Genomic DNA, 24,318 nt, shown 5'->3' with positions numbered 1-24,318 from the left:
GCACAAAAATCACTCACAACATATGCAGGCACACACACACATGCTCACCACGCATGTGCACACATACACATATACAGATACAGCTGTGTGATAGGAACATACAAAGATACTATAAAACATAGTGTTACAGGACAGGGAAAATAGCAACCACTGGCTGGCAGGTAGATAAACAGCTCGTAAGAATGATATCAAATGTAGACTTTTTAAATTTGAACAGGATTTAATATGCAATGAATAAAATGGAAGGTATAAATAAACAATGGAGATTTCAGGATTAAATGGAAATTAAGTATGGGGTGATTGTGCCAAGAAGGATAGCGAATGCCCTATTCTTAAAGGTTTTAAAATAACAGTAGTCTGAACATATTTGAGCATTTTCCCTAGGCAAGAACCATTAAAGATGTTCAAAGAGGATAAGATAATTTAGAAAAAGTACTCTCACAGAGTATATAAAGGCAATTTGAAAGACAAAACAAAAATCAGAGGGAATAGGACCAGTTAAAGATTTAATATAAGAAAGCTGACAAGAGACACCAAGATACTACTTGTGGCAGAAACAAGTATGCCACCACACTTATGAGTCTGGAAGGTAAATTAATGGAACCAGATCAATCACAGAAGAGGAATAAACTCATGCATTCGTTTTTCTTGAACCTGTTTTGTATATTAGATGCTTTTCTGTGGCCATGTCACACTAAATATTAAAAGCGTCTTTATCACAACTCACAGCATATGGTCAAACATTTTAAAATGTCTTTTGGTTTTGCATTTAGTTGCAGGTGGAGGGCAGGAAGGAACTAAGGAGTGATAATGATGAGTTTTAATTTTAGGATTGCTAACTGCAGCAAAGGAATAGTAACCTTATATTTTTACACAACTTTGAAATGATACCTGATCATGATTTGGGCTTTAAATTGATTGTTGAATGTGTTCTATATATGACCCCTATACTATATGGCTTCAGTTAACGGCTTAAAAATTTGGAAAACCTAAGCAACCATGGTCTGTAACCTATAAAATGTTTGCTAAGTATCTGCATAAATATATCATTTGCTTTTGTTCTTTACCTTGCAATCACTTTTATGGCAACTATTCTTTTACTGAAGAAAGCTCCTTGAAGATTAGCAGTGCAAGCCACATTAACTATTGATATCCAGTAAAGACTGAATTTAAATTGATCACAAGCATGAATAGTATCTATCAATTTCAACTTCTTCATAACTGAAGTTTTTCAAGTGAATCTAACAAGAAGTTTCACCAATTTGAGTGTCTGTCTCTCTACTTAGGGAATGTCAGTTAATGAATTATTCTGTGAATTAATTTTCTTTCTTTTTATATTGTGATCTCATTTTTAACATAATGTTATTGATGTTAAGGTCCAAAATACTGCATTTTTATAATTTAAAATTGAAAAATCAACAAAATAATATCTAATGTTTATAGTATTTAATATGACTCAATTTTACCTAATTATCTTACCCAATATATTTTAAAACTTAATTTATTCTCTCTTCTGGTTCATTTTGCTGAAATCGTGTCTTCATGGTAAGGCCATATTTAGTGAGCAAAATGATGATTTTTGTACTTTTGAAGACAAATAAGTAAATAAGCATGATATATAATTTTCCCCTTTGCAAAACTCCTCTAAAACAGTTCAGTGGGTTTAGAAAATATCTGCTTGCTTAGTTTAACTGTGCCTTGTCCTTAATGAGTGCAGTGATAACAACAATGATAATAATATCACTGTCCCATGCTTAAAAAACTGGATTAAAACCAACATTGATTTGAGTGTTAATATGTTCCAGGCACTAAAGTAGAGGAAAAAAAATCTATATTTTCAAAGAATAACCAAGTCTGAAAAGATATAATGGAAGTATTTTTATAAAATACGGTAAAACATAATGGTGATGTTGGTTTTTATTTTACATACTTCTGTTATATATAAAGTAGTATGAAAGATTAGATAGTTCAAGAGGTGAAGGCTAGTTAGTGACACCTGACTTCTTGCCCCCACACTCTTACTGAGGTATTGATGGAATGAGTGGAGGTGTTGGAAATTGCCCTGGAAGGAAGGGGCACGAATCATCAATCCCACAGGGCATTCGAGATGTGGCGATGAGAAGAGCAGAGTATAACTCTAAAATAGACTTGCTGGTCCAGACAAGAAATGAATAGCAAATGTTTACAAATGGCCACTGCAGATGTTCACTGGAAGGTCTGAGTTTTTTGCCAGTAAGGAAACAGGGAAGCACCATGTTTCTTAACATGCTAGAGAACCCCCAAAGTACCAACAACTTATCCTGCAGAGTGACATATCACAGTAAGGAATCGACTCACACTATTACCTATGATAAAAAACACTCTGAAAGTTCTACCTAATATGATAAAACAAGAAACAGAAATAATAAGTATATCTTATTTTTATTAGGCACATTGGACAAATATTTAAATCTTAACAATATCACAAGCCTTAGTGGCCTATGAACCCTACATTCACATTATGAAGTGTTTCTCAAAAGCAATCTTGGTATTTAGCTGCACTGGACAAATATACCCGCTGGGAACAATTATAAAACATGATCAAAACAAATAGATATACAGGCAGACAGACAAAACTGATGGCGAATCAAAAGAGGAAGTGCTGCAAAGTATATTCCTTTGAGTTATACCTTTTGTGGCCTATGCTATTACCAGCCTTTTCCCCTGAAGGTACTTTCCAGTTAGGGAGTTAGTGACGATATGTTTAGAGCCCAAACAGAGAGAAGCAGTGTTATTTGGCTGAGAAGACAGTGGTAAGGGTTTGGGTTTGCCAGAGTGGCTAGAAATTGTACAGCACAATCTTAGGGAGGATCACAGAGAGTAGAGCCCCCCGTCTCTGCTAACATCTCCAAATTGAGGTCTAAACTTCATGTACTCAAGATCTGAAATACACAGGGATATCAATAGGATGGCATTTAATCTTTAGATTATTTTTGAGTCTTCTATCATCTAAGCATATTGTATTTTTCCAGATAAGTGCCCTTCAATGTTGCTCGCATTTATAGTTTATCCTGAATCTGTGAGAGTTTCAGTTTGTTCATACCATCACCTCCCCTTGGGATTTTCTTTTTACTTTTAGTCATTCTGGTATTTAAGTGGTTTAAATCTGCATTTCCTAAAAACTTGAACACCTTATCATATGTATCTTATTGGCCACTTGGGTATCATCTTTTGTGAAATAACTGTTCAATCATTTTGCCTGTTCATCATTTTCTTCTTCATTTAGATACTTCTGTAGGTATATGATATTTGTCATATCTATTATGACATGCACTGTATGAATTAAAATTGCTTTTATGGGGCACCTGGGTGGTTCAGTTAGTAAGCATTCGACTTTGGCTCAGGTCATGATCTCGCAGTATGTGAGTTCCAGCCCCATGTCGGGCTCTGTGCTGACAGCTCAGAGCCTGAAACCTGCATCAGATTCTGTTTCCCTCTCTCTCTCTCTCCTGCCCCTCCCCCACTCATGCTCTGTCTCTGTTTCTCAAAAATAAATGTTAAAAAAATGTTAAAAAAAATAAATGTTAAAATTGCCTTTATCAATTTGTAGACACCTTACCAATTTATACTTCAAAATGAATATTTCAGAACAAGAAAATTGTCTAATATAATCATGATAATAATTATAAAATTAAACAAATTTAATAGTATAATTATATTTAACATTAAAACAAAAGTCCCTCTTCAAATATAGCAATTGTTCTAATAAAGAATTTATGATAATATGCCACAAAATCCAGGATTCAATCCAGGGTCACACATTTCCTAAAATAGGTATGTCATTTTAGTCTCTTAAATCCGAAACAGTTCCTGAGACTAGTGGAATTTGACAAACTAATTTTTAAAAGTTTATGAAAATGCAGAAGACCTCAGAAGCCACAGTGGTTTTAAAGAAGAGGAATACAGTTGGGGGACTTAAATGGCTATATTAAAAACAAACAATAATGCTTCGACAAGAATTTGGTATAAACATAAGGACAAACAAAAAGATTAGCAAACACATGTACACATAAACAGCCACATGAATTATGCAAAAAGTGGCCATTGGAATTAGATGCAGAAATGATCTCTAAAAAAAATTAATACTGGAAAAAATCTAGGCCTATATTCACTCCTTGATCTCTACTTTAAATGTGGGCCATGATGAATTTCAGTTGGCTTATAAACCTAAACTTGGTACAGAAAACAATGAAGCATCCAGAAAAAAAGCAAAAGATATTATCCTAATGATGATAATTCAATCATAGGACACAAAAATTAATAGCCTCAAAGGAAGAGATTGGTATACTGAACCGAACTAAAAGTAAGAAACTTTCTTCATTAAAATACACTATGATGGTAATGAAGAAGTGAGCTGAAATTAGGAGAAAACAATTTCAATATCTCTCAAAAAATGACTTGTATGTATAAAAACCTTTATGACATGGCAAGGTAAAGTTACATAGCATTAGTAATATGTATGGAGTAACATATATGGAACTAAAAGCATTAGTAAATACATGGAGTAAATGAACAGTCACAAATTCCTGGAGGGAGTGTCACGTTGGTACAATTTCTTTGAAAATGCTTTATGAGTATCTACTAAAGACAAATCTATGCCCACTCGATGATTCAGCAATCCTACTTTTAAAATATACCCAAAGGAAATAAATCCACATGTGACAATAAAATGTAAGATTCTTCATAGCACATTTTATATATAATAATGTCCAGTTAAAAGTGCATCAATAATTTATCAATAGAATAAATTGTGGCATACTGAAGCAATGGCATACTGTGTAGCCATTAAAAAAATTAATTCTACATATAATGTCATGGATGAAGTTATCCTGTATAAAATTGAAATACAGAATCCAGACATACTGTGTAATCCCATGCATATAAAATTCAACTACTTGCAAACTTATCAATAGGGATTGGGGTCAGCAAAGCGGTAACCTATGGGAGGTCATTGATTAGGAAAGGCTAAATGAGAGGGTGTCTTCTTGGATGCCAAACATTTTTTATATTGTGATCTTGGTCATATTAACATAGGCAAATAGAAATATAAAATCTCGTTGAGCTGTACAGTTAAGATGTGCATACATCAGTTTGCACATGTACATCTTAAACAAACCAAGTTGGCAACACATACCAATACAAACACAGGCATTCTTTAAAATGTTTTTCTGTTGTTTCAGAATCATTTATGTTTACAGTCACTATTTTGTGATTTGTAATGGGGTTTTTCATAATACTATTTTTATTTGACAATGTTACACAGCAATTGAAAACTATTTCTGGAAAATTATTCTGGGACATCAAAATATGTTCACACTTTAATCTTAGGTACACAGCTCAGGTGCCTATGTGGCTCAGTTGGTTAAGCCTCCAACTTTTGATTTTGGCTCAGGTCATGATCTCACAGTTCGTGAGATTGAGTCCCACATTGGGCTCCATGCTGACAGTGTAGATCCTGCTTGGGATTCTCTCTCTCCTCTGTCTCTGCCTCTCTCTCTCTCTCTCTCTCTCTCTCTCTCTCTCTCTCTCAAAAAAAAATATATATACATACATACATATATATATATGTATGTATATATATAAAATCTTAGGTACATAGGCAGAACACCATTTCTAATTTTCAAATATTTACTATATACAAATTTTATGACAAAAAAAGAATACCAAAAAAAAATTATCTCATTATAACCATAATTATCAGTGAGTTTGGGGGTTATATTTTCTTCTTTGCTTTGTTCATCATTTATAAATTTTCCACTCTCAGTGTACATTTATCCTCTCCTTGCACACTTTAAGAGGAGGAGTGTTATCATTTCACAAAGGAGACCAGTTTATTAATGGTCTTGTTTTAAAATTATTTACAATTTTCTAATGGCACTTTTACACACTCATCCCAAATCGTCACATTTTATATTACTGCCTTTGACTTAGAACTTAAAGAGCATCAAAGGACACAGAGATAACGGCTAAATGATCCAAGGCAAAGAGAGTAACGTTAGCAGGCAAAAGTTGAGGGGCAAATATGTAACACCAATTTCCTGGCATCTCTAAGAGTTATTTTTAAATTTGTGTTTATGCCTCACTGACTTTCTTTCAATCCTCTAAAGCTTCTAAGAAATGGTAAAAAATAATGTCTATGAAATTAATTCTAAATGTTATTAATTCTCATAGTCAAAGAATCACTCTAGCACTGTTGTTTTGAACTTACTGGCACTCTGAATGTCACAGTTTCAGTATATTAAAAAAATATTGAATTATGGTTGACATACAATGTCATATTAGTTTCAGGTATATGACATGGTGATTTGGCAACTCTGTACACTACTCAATAGTCACCGTAAGTCAACATACAACATTATTATAATATTATTGACTGTATTCCTATGCTGTACCTTTCACCTCCATGGCTCACTTATTTCATTTTATAACCGGAAAACTGTACCTCTTAATCTCCTTCAACTATTTTGTCCATTCATTCCCATCTCCCTTCTGTATTAAGAGCCTGCTCATTTGTTTTGTTTTTTTAGATTTCACATGTAGGTGAATTCATATGGTATTTGTCTTTCTCTGATTTATTTCACTTTGCATAATACCATCTAGGTCTATCCATGTTGCTGCAAATGGCGAGATTTCATTCTTTTTATGGTTGAATAATATTCCATTATATATGTAGACTACATCTTCTCTATCCATTCATCTATCAATGGCTACCTTTAGAACTAATAAATGAATTCAGTGAAGTTGCAGGATACAAAATTAACATACAGAAATCTGTTGCATTTAAATACACTGATAACAAAGTGTCAGAGAGAGGAATTTCAAAAAATGATCCCATTTACAACTGCACCAAAAAGAATAAAATACCTAAGAATAAATTTAACCAAGGAAGTGAAAAACCTATATTCTGAAAACTAAGACACTGATGAAAGAAATTGAACATGGCACAAATACGATATACCATGCTCATGAATTAGAAGAATGAATGTTATTAAAATGTCCATACTACCCAAAGCAATCTACAGATTCAATGCAATCCCTCTCAAAACACCAATATCATTTTTCACAAAACTAGAATAAATAATCCTAAAATTTGTATGGAACCACCAAAGACTTCAAATAGCCAAAGCAGTCTTGAGAAAGGACAAGGCTGGAGGTATCACAATCCCAGAATTCAAGATATACTAAAAAGCTATGGTAATCACAACAGTATGGTACAGGCACAAAAGCAGACATATGGATCAGTAGAACAGGATAGACAGCCCAGAAATAAATCCATGCTTAAATGGTCAACTATTCTATGACAAGAGACAAAAATAATACAATGGGAAAAAAGAAAAGTCTTTTCAATAAATGGTGTTGGGAAAACTGAAAAGCTACATGCAAAAGAATGAACCTGGGGCACTTTCTTACACCATACACAAAAATAAACTCGAATTGATTAAAGACCTAAATGTGAGACCTGAAACCATAAACAGCACGAGCCAGTAAATACTTGACCTTTGGCCTTAGCAATATATTTATGTATATTTCTCTTTAGGCAAGGGAAACAAAAGCAAAAATAAACTATTGGGAATACACCAAAAAAATAAATAGGTAAGTACGTAAGTAAGTAAGTAACTTTTTTGACTAAAGCATTTTTTGTGTATTCCTCCCATAAGCACTAACCAGACAAGGCACTTTGTGGAATAGGGGCTAGGCAATGTCTAAGGGCATGTCTACCCTTCTCATCTCTGTCCCTATCTTTCGTCTCTTGGTCAAAGATTTTTTTTTTTCAACGTTTATTTATTTTTGGGACAGAGAGAGACAGAGCATGAACGGGGGAGGGGCAGAGAGAGAGGGAGACACAGAATCGGAAACAGGCTCCAGGCTCTGAGCCATCAGCCCAGAGCCTGACGCGGGGCTCGAACTCCCGGACCACGAGATCGTGACCTGGCTGAAGTCGGACGCTTAACCGACTGCGCCACCCAGGCGCCCCTCTTGGTCAAAGATTTTAACTTTCAATTTAATCTTCCAATTTATCACCAACAAAGCAAGTTCTTTGCTAATATTAGCCTAATAGAACTCGGAAGAAGAAAAATGAAATTTTTCTAGTATCTCAGGTTTATATAATTTGAAGATACTGAAGTTTCCTGACTTACTTTAGAGGAGTTATTATGAGAATTTATGGGAAATAGTAGTGACATAACTTTGTATTTATGATATTTTATATTTCATTGTATTCCTAATATCCATTTTATAATAAATGTTCACCATTGCTTTGTTCACATTAATTTTGAAGTAATATATATATATATATATATATATATTCATTTATGTGAAAAACACTTGCTAAATTTAGCTCATTGTAAATTAGAAATTAAACTTATAAAAAAACCAATATATTTAATGACAAATTTTGGGAAAATGGAATATACTTTATGATTTTGTTGTATATTAGAAAACTGATTTCATAACATGTTTAAACAAATACTTATTTGTCTGTGGTTTGACCAAGACACTTATTTTTTCATATACACATAAAAAATGACTTCACTTACTTGAAGTGAAGATTTTTTTTTGACAGTTTAAGACATGCTTTATTGAGGTAAGCATAGAAAAGTCAATAAAACTTTTTATTCAGAGATTCGTAAATTTAAAGCTTTTGTCAGTAACCTAGTATTTTGGGCCTTTAAAGATATTGAATGTTGCATTTTTATTGATTATTATTAAAATGAAATATACTACAGCAACTACAAAGAATGATTTTTCTAAGCAAGTAAGAACTTAAAAACGTGTTTTTAAAACATACATTAACATAATTACTGGAAATATTGTTTTTTTCCCTAAAAGTTTATTATCCTTTAATTTATTAAATATAGTGACTGAATTTCAACAGTGGTTGACAGATGAAGAAACAACACACCCAGGGGCACCTGGGTGGCTCAGTCAGTTAAGTGTCCAACTTGGGCTCAGGTCATGATTTCGTGGTTTCTGAGTTTGAGCCCAGTGGCAGACTCTGTGCTGACAGCTCAGAGCCTGGAACCTGCTTCAGATTCTGTGTCTCCTCCTCTCTCTGCCCCTCCCCTGCTCATGCTCTGTCTCTCTCTGTTTCTCAATAATAAATACATGTTAAATGTGTTTTTTTAAAGAAAAATGAAAAGAAAATAAGAGAAAAGAAAAGAAAAGAAAAGAAAAGAAAAAAGAAAAGAAAAGAAAAGAAACAACACACCCAGAAAAAGTGGTGGATATAAAGAACAGTGGTGTATATAAAGACTTCTGCCTTGTCACTGCCATTATTCCTGTATAGTGTTAGGACTTACTATTACCTAATGACTTAATATTATCTAATGACTTAATGTTCTCTTCAAGCAATTTGCTTCATTCAACTTTCTTAACATATTGACAATACTATTCCAATTAACAACCATAAAATAGTTATTTACATGGGGCGCCTGGGTGGCTTGGTCGGTTAAGCGTCCGACTTTGGCTCAGGTCATGATCTCGCGGTCCATGAGTTCGAGCCCCGCGTCGGGCTCTGGGCTGACAGCTCAGAGCCTGGAGCCTGTTTCAGATTCTGTGTCTCCCTCTCTCTCTGCCCCTCCCCTGTTCATGCTCTGTCTCTCTCTGTCTCAAAAATAAATAAACGTTAAAAAAAAAATTTTAAAAATCGTTATTTACAGCAGAAAATTAAAATTGATTATGTGATATTCTTAGGGCCTTTTATAAGAATGCCCAGCCCCTTCTTCAGTTCCTTCTACTGTGGAAAAGAAAAATTATTCAAGAAAAGAAAATGAAATAAAATATTTTTTTCCTTTTTAATATGTTTATTTTGAGTGAGAGAGAGAGAGAGAGAGAGAGAGAGAGAGAGAGAGAAGCAGAGGCAGAAAGAGAGAGAATCCTAAGCAGGCTGCATGCTATCATCACAGAACCCAATGCATACTCGATCTCACAAACCATGTTATCATGACCTAAGCCGAAATCAAAAGTTGTACAGTTAACTGACTGAGCTACCCAAGTGCCCTAGAATAAAATAATTTTTAATCTATATGCTCTGAATTATATTTTCATCACTGACTTTGTCTCATAGGGCTTCATTTTGTACAAACATTCAATCATAAGACATTTATTTAAAGGAAACACAAGTTTTAAGAAGGGAATAATACATAGAAGTTGATTTTAGTCATGGAACATAACTTGTGTGGGAACAACACTCTTCTTGAAATAATTAACTGTTTACAAATTAGTTAAAAAACAACAACAACAACAAAAACTAAAAATACAAATACTTTGTAAAGGTAGTAGATAAGAACCAGGACAAAAATTCAGAGGCTTACTAGCAAATAGGGAATAGAGTGATTTCCACATTAACCCCTTTTTTTCTTGCAAGTATACCACATTTCATATGTCATGAAGAAGACAGGGTTCAAGCAGAAATCAGCAGTCTTTATGATGAGGCATCGGAGGTCAGGATTCAGGGACATCATAATGGCTAAAAATTGAGAGAAGAAATCCAGGAATAGAGGAAGCCACAGAAGAGAGAGCCCTAAACCTTGAATATACATTGCATGTAACATGTAGCTGACTTCTAAACTGACCATGTACAGACTAAGACTCCAAGGAATCCAGAGAAAAGGAACAGACTGAAGATTAATAACTAAGCAGAGAGGTTAGCCATTCCAGCTACTAGGAATGAAGAGTTTAAGATTAAAGCTCCTTGTAGGTAAATGTGTTTGGTGAACACTTTGAGATTTCCAGTAAAACAGCAGAAAAGTGATAACTTAGGAGCCAGCAAGATGTGCTAGGATTTAGGGTTATACCACAGGGCTAAGGGAATAAACAAAATAGTCTTCCTTGAAAATCCTGAAAGCCTACATACAATCAATGTAGAATCCCATAATTTCACTTCCTTGTGGGACAAAACTCAACAGTCTTCAGAGGAAGAAAACAAAATCCAGAATCTCCACAATATGTTACCCTTAATACCCAGTATGCAATCTAAATTTTGTAGAGATTTAACAAGCAGAAAAATATAGCAAAACAGAATAGTCAATAGAAATAGATGAAAATAAGACTCAGGTGTTAAAATTTAACAGGCAAAGACTTTAAATATAGCTTTCGTAAGTATATTAAAGAATGTTTATGGCATACTAAAATAATGGACATAATATATTAGGGATTTAATAAATTATATGCCAAATCAAACATAAAAGAAAACCTATAACTGGAAATTATAGCTTCTGTAAAAAAAATGTGCAACAGTGGTGTGGACACAGAAACAAAAGAAACAATATATTTGATGACACCAAAAATAAATGATCCATATTAAAGCACCAATATAAAAATATATTGACACAGATATAAAAATATATAACACAGTCTCAATGATGTATGGGACAATGTACAATGCTCTAATATACTTGTATTTGGAGTTCTCCTCCTCCAAAGAAGAGAGAGCAGGCCATAAAAATACAAATAAGCATACAATTTAAAAATTGGATGAAAAAGGACACACTGGTCTAAGAAGGCCAGTGAGTCCCAAACAGGTTAAACAAAACACATCTAGGTATCAAAGTACAACCCCTGTTGAAACAGACAGTCAGAGAGCTGAGGACACAGACCTTAAAAGCAACCAGAGACAAATACACATGACATACATGCATCACTACGAAAAGTAATGAAATCTACAATGCAATGTAGCAAAAATTTTAAGTACAAAAAGAAAAGAAAAACAGGTAAATCTATATTTCTACATTCAATTAAAATATTTTTCTTTTTAGGGGTGCCTGGGTAGCTCAGTTGGTTAAGTGTCCTACCTTTGATTTCAGCTCAGGTCATGATCTCAAGGTTCATGGGATCAAGCCTCATGTTGGACTCCTTGCTGATAGTAAGGAGCCTGCTTGGGATTCTCTCTTCCTCTCTCTCTTCCCCTCCCCTACTTGCCCTCTCTTTTTCTCTCTCTCTCAAAATAAATAAACTTAAAAAAATAAAAGTAAAACAAGTTTTTTTTTCTTTCTTGTTTGTTTCACGTTTTTTTTTTTAAATTCTACTTATTTAACATCTAGTGTAATATTGGTTTCAGGAGAAGTTAGTGACTCATCACTCACATATAATACTCAGTGCTGATCACAAGTGCCTTCCTTAATAGCTATCACCCATGTCGCCCACCTCCCCTTGAGCAACCCTCAGTTTGTTATCTATAGTTAAAAGTCTCTTATAGTTTGTTCCCCTCTCTTTTTTTCCCTTCCCCTAGGTTCATCTGTTTTCTTTCTTAGATTCAACATATGACTGAAATCATATGGTATTGGTCTTTCCCTGACTGACTTGTTTCACTTAGTACAATATACTCTAGATCCATCCATGTTGTTGCAAATGGCAAGATTTCATTCTTTTTGATGGCTGAATAATATTCCATTGTATATATCTACCACATCTTCTTTATCCATTCATCACTTGTGAAATAATATTTTCAGATTAAAAAAAAAACCAAAAAATTTGTTTCCATCAGATACAAACTACAATTAATGTTAAAGGAAATCTTCAGGTTGAAAGAAAATGATAGTACACAGAAATTCAGATCAATATGAAAGAATAAAAAGCACTGACTGGAAATGGTAACTACATAAGTTAATATAACACAACATAATGTAACATAATGTAACATAAGATTGTGTTTCTTAAAATTTTTAATAAATAATGGAATGCTTAAATAATAAAATATTAGCAACACAGGGTGCAATTTATAATATATACAGAGAGAAAATATCTGACAAATATAGACTAAAACCCTACAGAGGAAATAAAATCATACTGTTGTAAGATGATTGCCCTGCATGCTAAAATATATAATATTTACTTGATTTATATTATAGTAGGTTAAGAATACCAAATTTAGACATTTAAGAAAACACTCAGTTGACCCAAAATATGGTAGGAAAGCAAAAACCAAGGTAGAAAGAATAAATGGAACAAATGAAAACAAGAAAATGATACACTTAGATCCAATTATGTCAATGATTACATTGTTTATGAGTGGACTTAACACTAATTAAATGTTAAGGATTGTCAGATTGGATAGAAAAGCACAAACCACTTCTGAGATGTTTACGAGAGCTATTTTTTATATTAAATTGTACAGAAGGGCTGAAAGCAAAATGATGTAAGTGATCAACCGTACAAATGTTATCATAAATGACTTGGTGTGGCAAAGTTTGTACCAGGCAAAGTAAACTTCAAGCAAGTAGTATTATGAAAGATACAGGGTGATATTTCATAATAATAGAGCATCAATTAATCAGAAACCTAAGAGATAATTGGCCATGCATCCGGTAATTGCATAAAAACAAATAAAGAATATTTGACAGAGGTAAAGAGAGAAATTAAAATATAGAACTTTTTAATATTCTTCTCACAGTAAGAATTGGAATAAGGAGACACAAAACTTTTAACCATAGAGAACTGAATAATACTATCATCAAGCTTATATAAGATTGCAAAATACTGTACCCAGTAGGTATGCAATAATTCCTTTTAAATATAGAAGACACATTTACGAAAATAGTTTTTAAATTGCATTTTTTAAAACCATTAATATGCAATAGCGATGTATCCTATTGTATTTGTATAATAAGATCAATAGAACATAAACTGTGGGGCAATGTTTTAATTTTTCAAGAAAAGCTTTTGTTATAGTAACCATTAAAGGAGCTGAAACTTTCACAAAATGGCCACATACAAATATATCCCTTCCCATTGTAGGAAAAAGAAAGGCCTTTTTCCTCTTAGATTTGCCAATACATTTATTTATTGATCTTGAACTCACTTTTGTGTTTCTGTTAGCGTATAGTTCTGAGTATGATGATTTATTGCAGTAGCATCCCTAAAACATTCTGGCTGTGAAACAGGATACTTACTGAGGGAGTTCCACTAAATGTATATTCAGTGGCACATCTAGAGTGGCCTCATTTACTTTATGAAGTCAGTGCAAAAAAGGCTGAACATCTTTTAGAATATTGTCCTAATTCCTTTTCCATGAACAATACCACAATAGCTATAAGACTATTAGTATGAGTCATTAGAATTTACTGTGGACACATTACAAAAGCTGCACAAGCAAAGTTTGAATATTATGTTAAAATCTGGTAAAAAAAAATAGTCTATGTTCATGGGAATAGGGAAATATGGCAGTCCTAAATTAACAAATAAACAAACATGCATACGTTATTAACTTGGAGGGTGATTCTAGTGCTAAATTAGGCTAGGTAGAATTTAGCTATTAGGAATTCAGTCTATTAGATAAGGAAAAAGTACTTTCCTTCATCTAAATTGAGACTTCTATCAGGTATTTCTCCAACAGGCCAGCAATAATAGCATTTTGCTTATTATAGATAGAGACTATTTTATTTACAACACATTATTTCTATCTATTTCTAAGATAGAGACCAGTGCATCTTATTTACTCTTAGTTTTAGGATTCAGTCTTGGTGTCCTGCATTGTAGGTGTTCAGTTTCTAAAACTAATTGAATAATAATACACAGGGTTAAGATCCACATTAACATAGTCATAACTTTACAAATAAATATCTTTATTTGTAAAATAACTTTGTTATTCTTTTTATTTGTAAAATAAATTTGTAAAAAAACTTTACAAATAAACACACTAATGCCATATTAGTTGGCATATTTTTGGAAGATAAGCATCATAAATTTTCTGAAATGCAACTGACTAATGCATACCCAGAGCTTTAAGATCCATTCATATCTATTACTCTTGGAATTCTACTTTCAGTAATAAAGTAATCTAGTAAGTGTAATTTAAAATACACTCAAAGTTATTAGCTACCAAATTTTCATCACAGAAATGTGTGTGTATGTGTGTGTAATACCAGTCTAAATAGAAATTTCAGAAAAGACATAAATTCAATTTAATTAAAAGTTATATGTATGATATTATATGGCAAATACTGAAATTTTAACAATGTGCAGAAACACAGAATTAACTGAGAAAGACAAATTAACATATATGTAAGTAATATGAAATCAACAGTGCTAAAATATATAACTGGAAATAAGCAGAAATATGTAAACTTTTAACCTTATCTTCATAGTGTGATTATAGTTATCTTTGAGATTTTTTACATTAACTTTTAATTTTATGGACCTAGTTTTTTGTAAGGAACACTAATAACTTTTATTAAAATAATAACGCTTATTATTAAATGATGCTTGTGCTTAAATATTTTTTCACAGTCCTCCCTCTAGACCTTCCTAGAATTTCTACTACTTCTTAAGTTTCTTTGTTTGTTTGTTTGTTTTTTAAACACTGATGAATATGTAAGCGTGGATGTGATCTTTTGCAAGTTTGGCAATAGAGGAAGAGACTGTTAAAATATTAGAAATATTTCACAAGCACTGAAGTTGGTGGAAGATGTCAGGGAAAATCACACATAGATTTGGTAATCGTACTAATAAACATTTCTACCATACTCTAATATTTTAAATGGTTTAACAGTTACTATATTCCAGGGGGAAAAAAAGTTTTAGTTAAATTTTAAATGTAAATTTTTCTAGAAGTAGTTATGTTTCCTTAATCAGTCAGAATTTGTTTCATCTTATCTTTTAATTCTTAATGCTTGTTTGAATTACCTGTATTCAGGGCAAAGAAATTGTTGGAATGCAAATGATTCTAAAGTGTGCGCTGTTTTGGCACAGAGCAAAATGAGAGGGTTGCAGCTGCAATTAGGGGCTTCAAGGATAATGGAAATACAGGAAAGGAATTGACTTTTTGCAAAAGTACCAGGAAAAATGGGATATATTTATTTTAAACCTTCTCTGCTGTTTCTATGTTTCAAAGTGCCAGTCTCTCAGGATCCAGAGTAATAAGTGCTTAATAAAGATAGGAACTGAATATTAATTTTGAGTAAATAAATATATTTTGTCAAACATTTTGGGGAAGAAAAAAATGAAATCAAACACAGATTTAAAGCCCAAAGGCCACAGATTCTAGATGGTAAAATATTAGACCAGAATAATTTAAATTATGCCTTGAATAAGATTTTGATAGGTGATTAAATTTTGATGGGAAATTCTAGCCAAGAAGAATGGGGATGGGCTTTATATAAGAGGATGCCGTTGAGATAGGACTTAAAGCAAGAAGAGATGAAATTATGAAAAAGCAGCTTAGATACTCCCTGTAAAAGTGCCTGTGACCATGATAAAATAGAAGTGAAGCCTATGGAAGAGGAAAGGTTTCACTTTGTCTAGAACTAAAGCCATATTGTACTGTTGTGGGAACACAGAATACGGGCTGGAATATACAATGATTATCGAATACTTTGAATCTACTTAAGTCAATTTTTCTACAGAGATTTTGTCCAAGAGGTTGGTATCATTCAAGAAACAGTGTGTAATGGGTTTTTAAGAATTAAAAAAAATAATAATGAAGTCAAGTAAAAAGTCATTAGGTGTGCTAATGCAGTGGTTCGGGGAAGTGATAATGCAGTGCAAGCGATGAGGGGCATAAATACTAGCATTCTAGTATAAAAGCAGAGTTTTAGAGATCTCAGTGTGAAGTAAGCCATTGTAGACTGTCCAGAGAACCTAGCCTTAATGCTTAATATTTTTCTCATGTGTTTTTAGTTTTAAACAACTAACCTATAAAGAGAATTTTGGGATACAATGTGCCCATAAATCTGAAACAGCTGCTACATGTACTGCACCATAGTAAAGCTTTACAAAGATAATTTATTTAGATGCTGAAAAACACTATAATACACTATAAAAATTTATCAAACATCCTTCAGGAACTTTGAGACTTTATTTCTGTTTCTGTACACATCAAAGTGCCATTTTCTGAAAGCCTAAGAGAAAATTGCCTATCTAAGTACATTATTTTATGTATGCTTTGGGGGGATATCAATATTTAGTGCATATGTCAATATCTGTAAGTGTAAAGGAGAGTCATCCCACAGTTTCATTACTCAGTCTGATATAAACCACACTCCCATCCATTTTCCAGTTGGTACCTGTGTTTTCCACTGTTTTAGTAAGAAGTAAATCAGTTGTATCCAGTTGTAACCAAGAGCTTGATAAATGTTAAAATCCCATTCCAATTTGAGATTCTGATTATACTCATGGTAATTTTGGCTATGGTATAGTAAAAGGTTTTGAATTAAAACATAAAAACATATAGAGCTAACTCAGTAAAAATATGTTGTATTTAAATGGTGACTGGTTATAGGCAGTTCCATAGCACAGTACTGATTGCTGTGAGCAAAGCAAATGCTTTGAATTAAAGCGTAATGGTCGGTTAAGCTGATATTTCAATTATTTTATAAATACCAGTGTTTTCTTTCAGAAGGAATAAACACTATACTTGTAAGTTTGGTATCTCTCCAAGTAATAAATGTGTTTTAATCAGGTATTAAATATAAATTCTCAATAATAGGCATGTGATCTATTAATTATTAATTCATGACAACTAGGGATTCCTCAGGATCTCGACCTATTGTGTAAGAAAGGAAGTGCATATGAAGTTTCTCTAACAGAGTTGTAGGAGCCTTTGCTATACTTCTTGTTAAATTTATTTAAATTCTTCTCTTGAGCAGTATTACTCTTTTGCTTAAGTAATTCAGCCACATGCTTCTATTCAAATTACAGGGAAGCTACATGGCAATTGTCATAACTTTGTAATCCTCTTAAGTAAGAACCAAGAATTTCCCTCATTACAGAAAACAGAATTAATATATCTCTGATAGCATCCATCAAAAATGAGCAACCAAACTTCAGACTGAATTATTGTGGAAAACGAAAATTACTCTTAATTTTATTTTTATTTTTCATTTCTTTTAAAAATTTTAAATCCAGTATAGTTAACATACAAAAACTACTCTTAATTTTAACATTCCTCACTTTTCTGTCCTGTCTTGCAAAAAATACGAAATGACATACAGAAATATCCCCTTATTTTTCCTTTTAAAAATATCATTGTGATTCATTTTTTTGCTCCTCCAGTCCATCCTAACAATGAAAGCAAACCGAGCATCCCAGACTTGTGCTCCACCAATAATGAACTAGTACAAAAGCTTTCAACAGGGTTCAGCTTCCATGCTGTATATAAAACAACTCAGCATGGAATTCTGAGCCTTTGACAGTAGTAGTCTAACTTCATCCTATTAAGCTATTCTGTGTGTATGTGTGTGTGTGTGTGTGTGTGTGCACGTGCACACAAGTGTTTCACATGCATATCATGCCATATGCAATCCCACCTCCTTGGATTTATCCACATGCAAATTTTGTTAAATTTTTACTATCCCTTCTTGTACACAAATGCAGTCCCATCCGCAATCCTAGAAAACATCAGAATTTTAAAGTTAAAGAGATCTTAATAACAATTTAACCTAACAAGAATTTGAGGTTTGGAAAGTTTAGTTAATTTCTAAATTGTATGCGATTACTAAATTGCAAAACCAGGACTGACCCTTGTAAATTGCATGTTTATGTGCATGTACAAGTATATTTTGTTACATTTTGCTGCTACTATTTTCTTGTTTTAAAACTTCTTCATTTAAATTCAGGATCAAACCGTAAATTTTTCATCCAAGGATTATATATCCTTCCAACTTTATACAATTTTATGTCACCTATAAATTACCATATGTCTTAATATTGTCTGCAATGCCAAGCCTCTGGAAAACTAGGAAAAAATATGAAAATTTCTTTCCATTAGAGGCTACATATTCTTTTTGAATCATGGTACATGGTAAATATGGTAGGCCTTTACATCACATGGAGGTTGCCACGGTAGTGGATCCCAGAAGACTAGGCAAACAGAGCAATGTGGTCAAAAAGACCATCTGTTTGGTGTTCATGTGTTTGACCAAGTTGAGTCCTAAGTGAAGAACTCAAGTTTGACCAAGTAAGGTCCTAGCTAGGCTCTGCATATGCAAATGAATGATAATGTTGAAAGCCAAGAGAACAGGTTAGGAGTTCACAGACCCTTAAGAAGTTAATGAAAGTAAACAGTAGTTGGAAGCCTACTTTTATAGTGAACTCCATATATGGTGCATGGCATATCTGAGAAAAGGCCCTATTTCAAAACAGAGAAATCATTTTTTTTTAAAAGTAATGAGTGTTTTATTTTGTTGAAGCTTCTCTTTCATATACATATTGCTTTCCAAATATAAAAATAGTTGACATAACCTTTTGGTTTGATTATCTTCATTTGACAAAAATTCTTATTATTATAATCGGTTTTCTACCTTTGGCTCATAATATGGTTGTCAAGGATAAATAACCAGTAAAAAATTGAACACCTTAACTTGTGTGTGGCTTAAAAAAAACAGGTTATTATCCAAAGACAAGTGATCAAATATTTTATGAAAACTAATTAAATAAAACTATGCACACATTTTAGTAACTATTTTTGACAGATTACAGAACTAATTAAAAAAAAGCAGGATGGTACAAAAAGTTCTAAACCATAGTGCATATTTTAAAATGTCGGTGCAGTAATGGTGTCTGTTAATCAATGCACACATAATTTTTAGAAGGAAGCATCTTTGTTTACAGCTAAAAATAAATGCTTGTAGTGGAGCCTTGATTGCCTTACGATTGAGCATCTCTTTTTATCTGTAGCTATTCTTCTGCATCTGTGAATCTCCAAGGATGAAACCCTCTATGTAAGACCTTGTGAACTGAATGTGCCCTTTATACACTGCCTTAGAAAAAGAATCATAAGGCAATTTCAAGTCCTTAGACACAAACATTTGTCAGTTGAACTTGAAATATCCTGATGTTAGTTATTAACTATAGTGTGAGAAGTGATGTTAAATGAGGGATGCTGGGGGATGCCCTATGACTAACCTGAGGAGAAATAAGAGGGAAAAAAAAAAGAATCAGCAAGTGAACTATATGGGGCAAAATGAGTGTGACCTGTGGAACCAGGGGAGGAGATATCAAAAGAAGAGGAAATAATAGGCTTCTGATAAAAGAAGCTGCAGTTGAAAAAAATACACTGCCACACACACACACGCACACACACACACACACACACTGAAAAATTAGAACAGGATTTTGGCAATTTCACAGAATAAATGTGTTTCTAGTTTAAAAGCAATATAGGCATGACTTTTGTGAAATTAGATGCTTTTTATGTTTTTATTTTTGGCCCATTCTATCTTATCTGCCTCGTGTTGCTAGTAACTCAAAAAATACTGTGACCATCACAGTCATTTCTAGTATCATGTGCAAAGAATCAAGAAAAAAAAGTATGTGATTTATGAGCAATGTTAGTATTCATCATTGTTTATTTTGTTTTATTCTTAGAATTTGAAAGTATCTCAGCATTAGGCACATATCTGGAATAATCCAATAAACAAAGGATTTGTCTTGCATGTAGAATGGTATGAGTGAGATTGGTAGATATTAGATAAATAGAAAATTCTGGATGTTGGAACGATCATGTCATCTATTTTGAGGAAGACAGAAAAGAGGAAGAGAAAGTTTACGAGTCTATTTTCTCAAAGTTGAATACAAGAAGGAGAGTTACGTATTCTCTATCGCGGTTTGTTCCAGACTGCTAATGAGCCACTATTGCTGTTAGGATGGTTTTAACTTTCCCGAAGGTACTGCCTTCTTTCTACTTCTGTTTTCTTTCTCCTTCTCCTTGAGCCCTTTGGTCCGGATTACAGGTGAGAAGTCGTTCAGTTTGACTGATATTAAGAAACAGACTACCGAGAGAGAAGTATTTATACTTATTTACTTCTCATACACAGCAGACTATTCTTAATTATGATAAATTGTTTATTAGTAGTCACCAATATATTTTAGTAATTTTTGGTATACTATAATTGCATTTTGTTTTGCCTCATATAGCACACTAAGTTATTCTTTATCCGATGCTTTAAATTAAATTTCAAAGAATGTTTTTAAAACATTTTAGATGCACATCCATAAATATATAAATATAAATCATATATTGCTGATTAATAATGCTATGGACACTGACCTACATTTAGCTACCTGAGTAAATCACATTACCCATACTACCCTACTGAAAACATTTGCAATATTATGCCTTCTGCACACCATAATTAGTCAAATATTGTCAAATAATCATTAATAATATGGGAAGTTGCTGTAAAAAGTAAATAAATTGCCATCACTTTCAGCTTCTAGATTTATCACATAAAAATTCTTACCTTGCCAACATACTGTGTGTCTGTACCTGTGTACTCTTCCAACAAGAAGAACTGATTCCACATCCAGCCACGCTTAGTACGATGTAACATTTTACTATCATCTTTTGTCAGATCCACAACCCTTTTGCTTGGCAAATCCCTACTAGCTTTTTCTTCTAATGGAATAGCATCAACTGTATGAAACATATAGGTCCAGATGAATAGTGATACGCAATAGTATGTCCTCATTATAAGCAGCTTCAGTAGGATATCAAATTCAATGTACTGTCCAATTCCCCTGAGGAGTAGAGAGAGAAAAATGGCTTATTAGGTTGTGTTTCGTTTTCACATAACCTGTAAACTATAAAACTTTTCTAAACATTAACATTTTATAAATAATATATATACATTATTTTTCCATGTTACATCAATGAACTTATCATTAAACATATCACATCATATAGCTCACATATCATAGAGCGAGGTGAGGAGACGTGTAGCACAGATAAACTAAACAGAAATTTAACAGGTGACTTTAATATCACTATGTTGCAGCATATAAATGAGAACATATTTGTAATTTAAAATACCAAGTATTTGAAAAAAAATTAAGCTCTACAATATACCAAGGATCATACTGAACGTTCCTGAGTCTTTAAGACTAATAAAAACTAGTGTATTTATTAATATATACATATATATGAGCTTATATACCTTTAGTAACACTGTTTTCAGTGCACAAGCTATCAACTTTTACAATCTGTTTCTTCTTCTCCTCCACCTTTTCCTTTTCCCTCTCCTCTTCCTCCTCTTCGTCTTCTTCCTCCTTGTTCTTCTGTACCATGATAAGATATTTCCTCAAGGCAAACTAACTTGTACCAAATATACTTTGGATTATGTCCTGCAATACCTAACACCATACTATGTTGATCCTTTATAATTGATAACTGTATTTTTCCTGACAGTCAGTTGAATAACTCACTCAAATTTACTTGAGGCTGAAAAGAGCATGCTCTAAATGGACACACTTTACCTGATAATTAAAAACAACAACACATATTTATTTCCTAAAATAATAGGAAAAAGGAGTGCACAAAATCGATGTGGTAAAATTCGATATGGGCATCTTAGCTATGAGATAACTTGATCGAGAATTTTGCAATACTGTCTCTCTGTTGATACGGTAAGTTGAATTTTCTTGAAGTGAAAAAAACACTAGTTCATTTGGTATTTCAGAATTAATTTTGTTTATTAGCAAAACAAATTGGTTTCATTTGAAAACATTCAGAAGATGTGAAATCCTAATAATGCTGCTGCTGATGGTAATGATATTGGTAAGCAATAGAAACCCATCTCAAACTAATGTAGGCAAAGGAAGAATTCACTGGAATATAAAATCAAACTAAATGGGGAAAGGAAGAAATGAAAGGAGCAAAGAAGCAATTGGGCCTTTCCTGCTCATGAAAACAGGAATTAGGGGCGTGGGTACTTTAATACTATTCTCTCTTGCTCACCCCTCTCTCCTCTCTTGCTTTCAACTAAGCCTCCTCAACCTGATGGCATATAGGAATATATAAAGTTCCGATTTAACATCTTCCAATCCAGAAAGCAACTGACAGTGTTTTCTAATTTGAGTTTGAAAAATTGTGGGAATGGACTCTAATTTACCTGGCTTAGGCCAGATCCCAACACTGGACCATAAGTCTCTGGAGTCAGTTGTTGTTATCAAGGCATAAAGGTCAAGCATGTGCCTCTAACTTGGCTTTTCCATTATTATCTGTGAGATTTGGTGATATTTACTTGGTCTCAACTACTTACTCCTAGAAAAGTAGAATAATTATTACCTGACTCACAAAACATTGTTATTAATTTTATTTTAAACCTTTAGGAATACAAAGTAATACTTATTTGTATCACAAAAATTTTATTTTATTTCTACAACAGTGTATACCCATGAGAAAACTGCATGTGAAGAATTTAAGTAATCTGGCAAGTGCACAAGTAGTAAGTATTGGAACTAGATACACAGCCTTAAACAATGTTTTACAAAAGATAATATATGTAAAGAAGTTAGCATAGTGCTAGCATACAAATTGTCAACATGTTAATGCCATCATCATCATCATCATCATCATCACCATCATCCATGGTTGCTTCCACTATAGTCATAGTCATATATCAGATAAGGAATGGTGATTGGCAGATAATGGTACGGATGCTTGCTATGGTCCACAGCTGTTGGCTCTGTCCAGCACACATGTACTCTAATTTCCATACCTATTATTTAAAAAAAACTTCTTACTTAACAAAATACACATCTATAATCACAAATCCTCACACTGCAAAATGAGAGAAATTAAAATCACATTACTTTTTGACTCTGAAATCTCAGGTACTTGTCTTTCTTAGTACTTTATGTGGCTATTCGTAATCCTGTAAACTATAGGAAATTGGTAAATTTAACCACAACAGATGTAAAACTCTGAAATAAATATCAGAAAACTACAGAGTCAAAAAGTGCTTAGAAAAAGTGCAATGGAAAAGTACCATCTGGTGGCCACTAGCTCAGAACATGCCCTGCATGGTTTGAACAGTGATGGTGCAGTAGGAAATGAGCAGCCGAAGGATCTCAAGAACAGCTGGTGTCTCACTTTGATAAAATACAACAAATTCCTTAGTTGACCACACTGGACACCTGTTTTCCCCCCAGTGGGAAATCTCTTTTCACCATCATTTTTACTGAGCACTCTTGCAAGAGAAATTAGAGAGCATTCTTCATTTCCTGTGGTCTCTTCTAACTGTGATGCCCACTTTAGATGGAAATAAGCGTTTAAGCAGAAAAGTTGAGTTGTATTTGGTGGAGCCAGAGACTTAGGCAGAGGCCAGGATCCCATAGGTCTCTATAAGCTAGAGTAAAAAAAAATGCATTCATTTTCAGTGCAATGGAAATCAGTTGGAAGATTTTTAACATGAAATGGTTAGAAAAGATCAATCTGGCTGCAGAGTGGAAAGTAGGTTAGAGGGTAAGCAAGAAATTTGGTTAAGGGGGAGATCAGTTAGAGTCTATCTCTCTAGTTAAGAAAAAGATGGCAGTGGCATATGGAGAAGTGGTTTCCAGTGGACA

General features: G+C 33.2%; 1 protein-coding gene across 3 annotated transcripts in view; it reads right to left on the bottom strand.

Moving 5' to 3' along the window:
* The window catches only part of CDH9 (cadherin 9), an 88,506-nt gene extending 67,063 nt beyond the window's left edge, over positions 1-21,443 (bottom strand). For 2 of the 3 annotated variants that reach the window (XM_047862011.1, XM_047862020.1), the window contains exon 1: positions 21,216-21,443. In XM_047862011.1, the coding sequence (XP_047717967.1) occupies positions 21,216-21,443 (228 nt within the window). The remainder of the gene's footprint in view (positions 1-21,215) is intronic. The other variant, XM_047862024.1, reaches the window with a different exon arrangement.
* Between the last annotated feature and the right edge of the window lie 2,875 nt (positions 21,444-24,318).

The sequence above is a fragment of the Prionailurus viverrinus genome, chromosome A1 (genome assembly GCF_022837055.1).
Source record: "Prionailurus viverrinus isolate Anna chromosome A1, UM_Priviv_1.0, whole genome shotgun sequence".
NCBI lineage: Eukaryota > Metazoa > Chordata > Mammalia > Carnivora > Felidae > Prionailurus > Prionailurus viverrinus.
Note: the sequence above shows the minus strand (reverse complement) of the source record. Positions and strands in the feature narration are given on the sequence as shown.